The following is a 12,038-nucleotide window of genomic DNA, read 5'->3' as shown; positions in this document are numbered from 1 at the left end:
CTGCATGTATTTTATATATTTTATTTTATATATTTTTTTAACCCTAAGGGCTAAAAAAAAGTATAAACTTTTGGAACATGAAAGCATTGTGTCCTAGGTAAGTTAGCTTAAATGTGTTTTTGTTTTACAGAGAGGAAGAAAGTGGGTACTGACACTCCAGGAACATTATATGCAGTGAGATGCAGTAGGTAGGCACCCAGACTAGTGATGTGCGGGCCAAGCCGATACCCACGGGACCCACGGGACCCATGGGTCGGGCTAAGGTCGACCTCGCAGTGCTCCTGCTCTCCTCGCATGCCACCTTCAAATGCCGACATCCGACTTCTGATTTCCGGTTTTATAGTGTTGCATCTGCTCGCCCCGCCCCTTTTGTGACGTCATTGTGACATCATCAGTGCGGGGGGTCTATAAAAGGACCCCCGGAAGCGGGTGCAGGCAGGCGCAAGTATTAGCAGGGCGGGTTAGGGTCGGGTGCATATCACTATCCCAGACATACTGTGGATCATTCACTAAGATACGTAGTTGTGCCAGGCGTAACTTAGCCGCACTTCGCCAGGCGTAGTTTCGCCAGCGCATCGCAAATTCACTAAAATCCGAAGTTGCGCTCAGGGGTAGCGTAAGGCTGCGAAGTTGCGCTAGCGATGATTCGCTAAGCAAAGCGAAGTTATGCTAGCAATGGTTAATTTGCATACGGCGCCAAATTGAAGTTACAATGGAGGAATATGTAGCAGCACTACACAAGCCTGGGAAACCTTTAAAACATCAAATAAAATTTTTTTTTTGCCCTAAACATGTGCCCACTGTATAGTTAAGTTGCCATGAGTTAGGAAATGTAGGGGGGAAGGAGGGGCGCCCCAAAAACATTTTCAATCTTTTTCAGCCTATCACCCATAATGTAGAAAACACGCCAGCGTTTTTTGGGACTTAGAAAAAATTTGAACTTTTTTTGAAGCAATCCCTATCTACTCTATTGCGCTTTGCCTGGTCTAAGGTGGCAAAGGAAGTCTAGCGTAAAAGGTAGTGTTCAGAACAATGCGCGCGTTAGTGAATTTGCGTAGTTAGGTCCGTTGCGCAAATTCGCCAGGTGTAAGGGTGCGAAGTAACACTAGCGAATTTATGCCAGCATTCGTTAGTGAATTTGCGAAGTAACGAAAATGACCAACGCTAGCGACTTGACGCTAGCATTAGGCGCTTCAGCGTATAGTGAATTTGCCCTATTATATCCAGTGGGTACTGATGCCAGACATTCAGACACCCCCCCCACACACACACACTGTCACACTTAGAAAAAAACAAGAAAAAAAATTCAAGTGCAAAAGCAAAAACACCCCAAAAAGCACATTTTTTTTTTCAAGTGAAAAGAGTTCATTTAGGACTAATGCAAGGGTGAGAGGAATATTACTGATACTAGGTGACAAAATGTGAAATTCAGCAAGTGAGGCAGCTTTTAGAAGGTAGAACAGTGTAGTACCTTAGAACCTGTGGGAGTGGGATGAAATGTGCAGCACATGAGCTAGTGGGGTACTTTGGCAAAGGTTACAGCAGACACGTCCCCTTCAATACGATCTCCCCAGTCCCACCTACATCTGTAGCCTTCATTGGTGCATTTTACTGTCTGTCAAGAGAGCACAGCCGGTTGCAGCAGAACCGGGAAGGACCGCAGTGAGATTTCCACTTTGTTTAAAATAGCAGCGGAGGTCAGTAAAGGAGCAAGTTTTTTTTTAAATATTATTATTTAGCCTCCCCAAGCCTTATTGAAAATCCGCCTATGCACCTCACTACCAGTAACTACCCAAATACTCATGCACCAGTAGAGATGTCGCGAACTGTTCGCCGGCGAACTTGTTCGCGCGAACATCGGGTGTTCGCGCTCGCCGGAAGTTCGCGAACGTCGCGCGACGTTCGCCATTTTGGGTTCGCCATTGTTGGCGCTTTTTTTGCCCTCTCACCCCAGACCAGCAGGTACATGGCAGCCAATCAGGAAGCTCTCCCCTGGACCACTCCCCTTCCCTATAAAAACCGAAGCCCTGCAGCGTTTTTTCACTCTGCCTGTGTGTGCTGAAGAGATAGTGTAGGGAGAGAGCTGCTGCCTGTTAGTGATTTCAGGGACAGTTGAAAGTTTGCTGGCTAGTAATCGTTTTGATACTGCTCTGTTATTGGAGGGACAGAAGTCTGCAGGGGTTTGAGGGACATTTAAGCTTAGGTAGCTTTGCTGGCTAGTAATCTACCTTCTACTGCAGTGCTCTGTATGTAGCTGCAGTGGGCAGCTGTCCTGCTTCTGATCTCATCTGCTGACTGCTGCAATAACAGTAGTCCTTGTAAGGACTGCTTTTATTTATTTTTTTGTTGTTTTACTACTACTACTACTACTACTATAAGAGCCCAGTGCTATTAGTCTAGCAGTGTTGGGGAGTGGGACTGGTGTGCTAATCTGCTGCTCCTAGTAGTTCAGCAGCACCAACTTTAATTTTTTTTTTTAATATTCATTTTTTTTTTATTTTACTTTTTTTTATTTTACTACCGCTGTAGTAGTGTATAAGTTGACCTTTTAGGCATTATTTGCCCTGTAGGCATTATTTGCACACTGTTTTCTTCAACCCGCCATCTAGCTGTGTGACCTTGTTCACATTCTGTCTAAATATCCATAATATTACCGTCTCCAGAAAAAACACCGGAGTGACTTTTTTCAAGCAGCCATAATATATTTTACGTAATCCGTATCCACCGTTGTAGTAGTGTATACGTTGACCTTGTAGGCATTATTTGCACACTGTTTTCTTCAACCCGCCATCTAGCTGTGTGACCTTGTTCACATTCTGTCTAAATATCCATAATATTACCGTCTCCAGAAAAAACACCGGAGTGACTTTTTTCAAGCAGCCATAATATATTTTACGTAATCCGTATCCACCGCTGTAGTAGTGTATACGTTGACCTTGTAGGCATTATTTGCACACTGTTTTCTTCAACCCGCCATCTAGCTGTGTGACCTTGTTCACATTCTGTCTAAATATCCATAATATTACCGTCTCCAGAAAAAACACCGGAGTGACTTTTTTCAAGCAGCCATAATATATTTTACGTAATCCGTATCCACCGCTGTAGTAGTGTATACGTTGACCTTGTAGGCATTATTTGCACACTGTTTTCTTCAACCCGCCATCTAGCTGTGTGACCTTGTTCACATTCTGTCTAAATATCCATAATATTACCGTCTCCAGAAAAAACACCGGAGTGACTTTTTTCAAGCAGCCGTAATATATTTTACGTAATCCGTATCCACCGCTGTAGTAGTGTATACGTTGACCTTGTAGGCATTATTTGCACACTGTTTTCTTCAACCCGCCATCTAGCTGTGTGACCTTGTTCACATTCTGTCTAAATATCCATAATATTATCGTCTCTAGAAAAAACACTTGAGTTACTTTTTTTCAAGCAGCATTCATATATTTTACGTAATCCGTATCCACCGCTGTAGTAGTGTATACGTTGACCTTGTAGGCATTATTTGCACACTGTTTTCTTCAACCCGCCATCTAGCTGTGTGACCTTGTTCACATTCTGTCTAAATATCCATAATATTATCGTCTCTAGAAAAACCACTTGAGTTACTTTTTTTCAAGCAGCATTCATATATTTTACGTAATCCGTATCCACCGCTGTAGTAGTGTATACGTTGACCTTGTAGGCATTATTTGCACACTGTTTTCTTCAACCCGCCATCTAGCTGTGTGACCTTGTTCACATTCTGTCTAAATATCCATAATATTATCGTCTCTAGAAAAACCACTTGAGTTACTTTTTTTCAAGCAGCATTCATATATTTTACGTAATCCGTATCCACCGCTGTAGTAGTGTATACGTTGACCTTGTAGGCATTATTTGCACACTGTTTTCTTCAACCCGCCATCTAGCTGTGTGTATTATCGTTTCCAGAAAAACCAACTGAGTTTTTGTTGTTGTTGTTGTTTTTTTAAAAATAATGCCAGGCAAAGGCAGGCCGCCACGCAGAGGCCGTGCTAGGGGCCGTGCTGCTATGCAATCCTGTGGCCCTAGCAAATTGCCCAGTTTTAAAAAGCCAATGACCCTGAACTCCCAAAATGCTGAAGAGGTAGTTGACTGGCTTACACAGCACACCCCATCCTCTACCGTTTCTAACTTTACCACAACATCCTCCTCATCCTCCACTGCTATGGCCACCCCACGTAACACTTCCTCCACCACCGGTGCCCCTTCTTCACTGGGGTCAGAGGAGTTATTTTCCCATGAGTTTCTTGAACTGAGTAATGCGCAACCATTATTGCCAGAAGAAGATGAAGGAGATGAGGACCTTACACCAGATTTAATTCTGGCAGAGAACACGATATAGATGGACATAATGAGTGATGAGGAGGAGGTCCCCGCTGCTGCTTCCTTCTGTGATGTGTCAGAAGAAATTGATGCATCTGAGGAGAATGATGATGAGGAGATTGATGTTTTGTGGGTGCCCAGTAGAAGAGAGCAAGAGGAGGGTAGTTCAGATGGAGAGACGGAGAGTCAGAGAGGCAGTAGGAGAATAAGACTTAGAAGAAGCAGGGAGGACAGCCCGCAGGGATCAGTAGGGCAACAACATGTATCGGCACCTGTGTTCAGCCGGCCAACGCACCCGCCATTGCCGCCAATACCGCCAACTCCGCCAACTTCTACTGTTACCGCCAGATCGCACACTTCCAAAAAGTCAGCAGTGTGGGATTTTTTTAATGTGTGTGCCTCTGACAAAAGCATTGTAATTTGCAATGAGTGCAGTCAGAAACTGAGCCTTGGTAAGCCCAACAGCCACATAGGTACAACTTCTATGCGAAGGCACATGAGCGGCAAGCACAAAGCACTTTGGGAGCAACACCTCAAAGGCAACAGGCAAACTAAAAGCCACACTCCTTCTGGTCCAGCATCTTACTGCTCTACCTCTGCTCTCCTTGACCCGTCTGAACCACCCTCCACTCCGCCTTCCACCTTGACCACCTGTTCCCATTCCCAGTCATCTGCCACCAGCCAAGTTTCTGTGAAGGCCATGTTTGAGCGTAAGAAGCCAATGTCTGACTGTCACCCCCTTGCCCGGCGTCTGACAGCTGGCTTGTCTGCACTCTTAGCCCGCCAGCTTTTACCATACCAGCTGGTGGACTCTGAGGCCTTCCGCAAATTTGTAGCAATTGGGACACCGCAGTGGAAGGTACCCAGCCGCAATTTTTTTTCTAAAAAGGGAATACCACACCTGTACCAACATGTGCAGAGCCAAGTTACCGCATCTCTGTCACTTAGTGTTGGGCCAAAGGTCCATATGACTACTGACGCATGGTCCTCCAAGCATGGTCAGGGCAGGTATGTCACCTACACTGCCCACTGGGTGAACTTGGTAATGGCTGGGAAGCAGGGAATGGGTAGCTCAACAACAACAGTGGAGTTGGTGTCACCACCACGGATTGCACGCGGTTCTGCCACCACCTCTACTCCTCCATCGCTCTCTACCTCGTCTTCTTCTTCTTCTTACTCTGCTGCTGGGTCCTCCTTCTCCTCCTCCACACCTGTGCACCCCCAGCTCCCCCTAGGCTATTCGACGTGCCAGGTACGCCGTTGTCACGCTGTCTTGGGGATGACGTGCCTGGAAAGCAAAAACCATACCGGATCTGTACTCCTGTCATCTCTGCAGTCACAGGCCGATCGGTGGCTGACCCCACACCAACTGCAGATCGGAAAAGTGGTGTGTGACAATGGAAGCAATCTGTTGGCAGCGTTGAGACTAGGCAATTTAACACATGTGCCCTGCATGGCACATGTGTTAAATTTAATAGTCCAACGTTTTGTCTCCAAGTACCCAGGATTCCAGGACGTTCTCACCCAGTCCAGAAAGGTGTCGGCCCATTTCAGACGTTCCTACACAGCCATGGCACGCCTTGCTGACATTCAGCAGCGCTACAACATGCCAGTCAGGCGTTTGATTTCTGACAGCCAGACTCGCTGGAATTCAACGCTCCTTATGTTGGAACGTCTGCTGCAACAACAAAGGGCCGTCAACGAGTACCTTTTTGAACTGGGTGGTAGGACTGGATCTGCACAGCTGGGGATTTTTTTCCCCCGTTACTGGGTGCTTATGCGCGATGCCTGCAGGCTCATGCGACCTTTTGAAGAGGTGACAAATATGGTCAGTCGCACCGAAGGCACCATCAGCGACCTAATACCCTTCGCTTTCTTCCTGGAGCGTGCCGTGCGACGAGTGACAGATGAGGCTGTAGACCAGCGTGACGAGGAGCTGGAAGCGCACGATTTCTGGTCGGAATCACCAGAACGAACCCAGGCACCTGCTGCAACGCAGGGAGAGGTGTCAGAAGTGGAGTCAGAGGAGGAAGGTGGCTTTGTGGAGGAGGAGGAGGAGGACCAACAGGAGCAGGCTTCCCAGGGGGCTAGTGGTGACCTTTTGGGGACCCCTGGTCTTGTACGTGGCTGGGGGGAGGAGACCGTGGATGATGCAGTCCTTGATAATGAGGAAGCGGAGATGGATAGCTCTGCATCCAACCTTGTGAGAATGGGGTCTTTCATGCTGTCATGCCTGTTGAAGGACCCCCGTATCAAGAGGCTTAAGGAGAAGGACCTGTACTGGGTCGCAACGCTACTAGACCCTCGGTACAAGCATAAAGTGTCAGAAATGTTACCAACATACCACAAGTCCGAAAAGATGCGGCATTTACAAACCAGCCTGCAAAACATGTTGTACAATGCTTTTAAGGGTGATGTCACTTCAGGAACTCATCAACATTCCAGGGGCAGAGGTGCCAGTAATCCTGCCACGAGCAGACCAGCAAGGACAAAGCCCTTTGGCCAGTCTGTAACGTCAGACATGCAAATGTTTTTCTGTCCAAGGCAGCGCCACAACCCTTCTGGATCCACCCTCAAAGAACGCCTCGACCGGCAGGTAGCGGACTACCTGGCATTAACTGCAGATATCGACACTCTGAGGAGCGATGAACCCCTGGACTACTGGGTGCGCAGGCTTGATCTGTGGCCAGAGCTGTCACAATTTGCCATGAACCTCTTGTCTTGCCCAGCCTCAAGTGTGCTCTCAGAAAGGACCTTCAGTGCAGCAGGAGGGATTGTAACTGAGAAGAGAACTCGCCTAGGTCACAAAAGTGTCGATTACCTGACCTTTATTAAAATGAATGAGGGGTGGATCTCGGAGGGTTACTGCACGCCGGAAGACTTGTTCTGACTTCTATGCAGCTGTCCTTCTCTTCAAGCCTCATGACTCCACACACAGCTGTCCTTTAGCGTCCTCCTCCTCCCTCCGCCACCGTTACAAACTAGGGTGCAAACCCTACTGGTTTAATTTTTTCTGGCCTCTGTGCTTCAGTGGCTGCAACCAAAAAAACTGGGCAAACAATGTCTACAAGGTCAACGTATGGCAAAAAATGACTATTTTCAGCATTTATATGGCATATTTTTTCTGGCAACTGTGCTTCAGTGGCTGCGTCCAAAAAAATGCATATTTTCTGCATTTATATGGCATAATTTTTCTGGCAACTGTGCTTCAGTGGCTGCGACCAAAAAAATGCATATTTTCTGCATTTATATGGCATAATTTTTCTGGCCTCTGTGCTTCAGTGGCTGCAACCAAAAAATTTATATTTTCAGCATTTATATGGCATAATTTTTCTGGCCTCTGTGCTTCAGTGGCTGCAACCAAAAAAATTTATATTTTCAGCATTTATATGGCATAATTTTTCTGGCAACTGTGCTTCAGTGGCTGCGACCAAAAAAATTACTATTTTCAGCATTTATATGGCATATTTTTTCTGGCCTCTGTGCTTCAGTGGCTGCGGCCAAAAAAACTGGGCAAACAATGCCTACAAGGTCAACGACGTTGACCTTGTAGGCATTGTTTGCCCAGTTTTTTTGGCCGCAGCCACTGAAGCACAGAGGCCAGAAAAAATATGCCATATAAATGCTGAAAATAGTCATTTTTTGCCATACGTTGACTCAACGTATATGGCAAAAAATGACTATTTTCAGCATTTATATGGCATATTTTTTCTGGCAACTGTGCTTCAGTGGCTGCGACCAAAAAAATGCATATTTTTCTGCATTTATATGGCATAATTTTTCTGGCCTCTGTGCTTCAGTGGCTGCAACCAAAAAAATTTATATTTTCAGCATTTATATGGCATAATTTTTCTGGCAACTGTGCTTCAGTGGCTGCGACCAAAAAAATGCATATTTTCTGCATTTATATGGCATAATTTTTCTGGCCTCTGTGCTTCAGTGGCTGCAACCAAAAAAATTTATATTTTCAGCATTTATATGGCATAATTTTTCTGGCAACTGTGCTTCAGTGGCTGCGTCCAAAAAAACTGGGCAAACAATGTCTACAAGGTCAACGTATGGCGAAAAATTACTATTTTCAGCATTTATATGGCATATTTTTTCTGGCAACTGTGCTTCAGTGGCTGCGTCCAAAAAAACTGGGCAAACAATGCCTACAAGGTCAACGTATGGCAGTTGTTTAAAGAGAACAGTAGATTACTAGCCAGCAAAGCTACCTAAGCTAAAATGTCCCTCAAATCCCTGCAGACTTCTGTCCCTCCAATACAGAGCAGTATCAAGCAGATTACTAGCCAGCAAGCTTACTATCATCTGTCCCTGAAATCACTAACAGCTCTCCCCCTACACTATCTCTTCCAAGCACACACAGGCAGATTTTTCAGATACATTTTTGCCCTTGATCCCCCTCTGGCATGCCACTGTCCAGGTCGTTGCACCCTTTAAACAACTTTAAAATCATTTTTCTGGCCAGAAATGTCTTTTCTAGATGTTAAAGTTCGCCTTCCCATTGAAGTCTATGGGGTTCGCGAACCGTTCGCGAACCGCTCGCATTTTTGCGCAAGTTCGCGAATATGTTCGCGAACTTTTTTTCCGACGTTCGCTACATCCCTATGCACCAGCTTACACAACTACAGCAATCTCTTACTGCCACCATTTCCCCAGCAGTTTCACAGGCTGAAGTAACTGCAGTTTGAGAAATACAAAGAGACCTAGGAGACCTGGGTGAGTGCACTGACAGCCTGGAAACTTACACTGACGACAGCTCAAACAGTAGCAAACCTAGGAGAGGAAAATAGTATATTAAGAGGTGAAATCATACAGCTTAGAGACACCTCTGAGGATCTTGAGAACAGATCTAGGAGACAAAATTTAAGAATGCAAAAAGATGCAGAGGAATACCTGAGGACATTGGGGGGCCTGATATTCCAAAATATCTGCAAGATCTTTTTTGCCACATATGCCCAGACAAACCTCAAGATTTTTGGCCCCTGGACAGGGCACACCGCTCATTAGCACCCGAGCCTCCATCTAGCAGACCTCCAAGAGATATTATAGTGCACTTTCACTATTATGAAAGCAAAGAAGCACTTTTCTCATTAACACACACTGCTGATGACTTGGTTTCCACAACAGGGAGTCATCGCCCCATCTCCGCTAGCGACACATTAATAAAATGTAAATAATGATAAAACTAGTAGCCTTGAATGTTAAGGGACTAGAGAGTATTGCTTAAAGATACCTGACTCTCAAAGAGTTAAAGAGTCTGCATGAGGACCTACTGTAGCTTTCATCCAAGAGACCCACTTTGATGCAAACAGACCCCATAAATGAAGCTCGAAATATTATCCAATGAGCTATTATACTTCTCAAATGCAAAAGAAATCAGGAGTGGCAATCCTAATCCATAAAGACTGCCCTTTAGTGGTAAACCAAGTCCATTGAAGGTCATTACATTCTTCTGTTAAATGGGGATCCCACTGAGCTTACTTAGTATATATGCCCCTAACAGCCATCAAGCTGCATTCCTACGTAAGATACAGAATACAGGATATTTTACACCCCTATCTAGTGCTAGGGGGTGATTTCAACATGGTATATTCCCAAATTAAAGGAGAGGGAAAAGTTAAAACTAAGTAAGCTTTATCTGAAAGGTCTATAAAAATACACCAGTAACCCCTCAAAGTAATGCTGCTCTGAGACCTCTGTCTAAAGAAACATCACATTTCTTTCCTTCTATTGTGTACTCATGGGCTTCTGTATCAGACTTCCTGTTTTCAGCTTAAACCTCCAGGGCTAGGGCTTGAGCATGCTCAGTTTGTTCCTCTCTCCCTCCTCCCTGCTGTAATCTGAGCCCAGAGCTATGAGTGAGCAGGTAAAGACTCAGGCAGGAAGTGATGTCACAGCAAGTTAATATGGCAGCTGCTATCCTAAATAAACAGAGACAGTGTCTAGAGCCATTTACTAAGGTATGGAAAAGCATTCTAAAGAATAAAAGTAGCAATTTAGCTCGCACTGTTGTGGCTAATCTATTGGCAATAAACTGGCTTAGTAGCATTACTTCTCCTTTAAATATCGCACTGATCAATCCCAAGACCACACATCTCACAAAACCTCCACATTTTAGACAAATAATAAGGCAATTTTCCTTAATAGACCCCTGGTGGATCAATCATCCCAATGACAAACAATTCACATATTTCTCCAACCCTCACAAAGTTCACATGAGACTAGATTATTTTTTTATTTCACACCAATGTCTGAACCTTGAATACTTCACTGAAATATTTCCCATTACATGGTCGGACCATTCCCCCAATTGTCTTACATTTGAAAATAACACCCCCCCCCCTACAAGAACCACACTGGCCATTAAATAAAACTATGACCTGGAGACTGTCAAAAACATAGAAAATCTCTGAGAGAATATTTTAGACTGAATGAAGGCTCAGTGGAATCACTAGCCGCACTTTGGGAAGCACATAAAGTGACCATTAGAGGCCATATTGTAGGGAAGACAGCGAATGAAAGAAAACAACACCGTTCAGCTTATCACACTATCCAAACCCAACTACACACCTTGGAGCAGAAATACCATAACCAACAGTCAGAAGCCCTGCTATCTAACATTCTAGGACTAAGACAACAGCTAAAAAAACTAAAAGTTAAAGACGAAGAGAGAGAGAGAGAGAGAGAGAGAGAGAGAGAGAGAGAGAGAGAGAGAAAGGAGAGACCCCAGTACAAGAGAGAGAGGAGAGTAGTACTTACATTGCTGCTGCAGCAGGAGGAGCAGAAAGAAGTAGAGAAATCCCAGCACTTTCCCAGTGACACAATATTCCATGTTCTCGGCTCAGGCACAGACCCCTCTCATTTAGCTCCTACTCTGTCTGTCTGTCTTTCGCTGTCTGTCTGTCTCTCACTGCTTCCAAGTAATTTAGAAATGAATATAAAGATCAGCTGCTCCCTGACACAGTTCCACTTCTACTAACAGGAAACTCAGATCTGTATCACACGTCTCATCATTAAACACACATAATAATCTGGAATTAATACACATTATACAAAACTTACACTGACCCACCCACACACAAGGATATTTGTACAGTCAGTATAAAAGTGCAAGTGAGAGACATCAGTTCATATTCACACAGTCAATAAGAAATTAAAGGTAAGTACCACTGCCCCCCACCTTGGTTTCATACCCCTTCAGCTTTAAGATTGTAAGCTCTTATGGGCAGGTCCCTCTTTACATCGTGTATTGATTATCAGTTGCTTTTTGTGTATGTCACACTGATTTTGCTTTATGTTCCAGTTTGGAATTTCAGCAGTCTCTTGGTACTGAACAAGAGACTGCAAAGTTTGTGGACTATTGTAACATGAATGATTGCAATTTATGATTTACCCATACTGTACACAACAAAAAGATTGACTTCTTAGATATCACACTTGAAGGCACAAATAGTAGTGATATCAAAAGTGACCTATATGTAAACCCAATAGCTAGGAATACATTGTTGAGAGCAGACAGCTGCCATAAACATTCGGTTCTGGGGGGCATCCAAGTGGGACAATTTTTAAGACACATATGCCCCACGTGGGATGACTTCCAGAACCAAGAAATGATACTTTGGGATAAACTGGTAGAGAGAAAGTATGATGTTAAGGTAATTAAAGAGGCATATGAGAGGGCA

At 44.6% G+C, this 12,038-nt stretch overlaps 1 protein-coding gene across 1 annotated transcript in view; it reads right to left on the bottom strand.

The window, feature by feature from the left end:
- sirpg.L (signal-regulatory protein gamma [provisional] L homeolog) overlaps positions 1–11,709 on the bottom strand; it is a 34,319-nt gene extending 22,610 nt beyond the window's left edge. The window contains exon 1 of the mRNA XM_041575908.1: positions 11,116–11,709. Within this exon, the coding sequence (XP_041431842.1) occupies positions 11,116–11,188 (73 nt within the window). The 5' untranslated portion in view covers positions 11,189–11,709. The remainder of the gene's footprint in view (positions 1–11,115) is intronic.
- Between the last annotated feature and the right edge of the window lie 329 nt (positions 11,710–12,038).

The sequence above is a fragment of the Xenopus laevis genome, chromosome 9_10L, assembly GCF_017654675.1.
Source record: "Xenopus laevis strain J_2021 chromosome 9_10L, Xenopus_laevis_v10.1, whole genome shotgun sequence".
NCBI classification, from domain to species: domain Eukaryota; kingdom Metazoa; phylum Chordata; class Amphibia; order Anura; family Pipidae; genus Xenopus; species Xenopus laevis.
The sequence above is the reverse complement of the archived record's forward strand: the minus strand, read 5'-3'. Positions and strand labels throughout refer to the sequence as shown.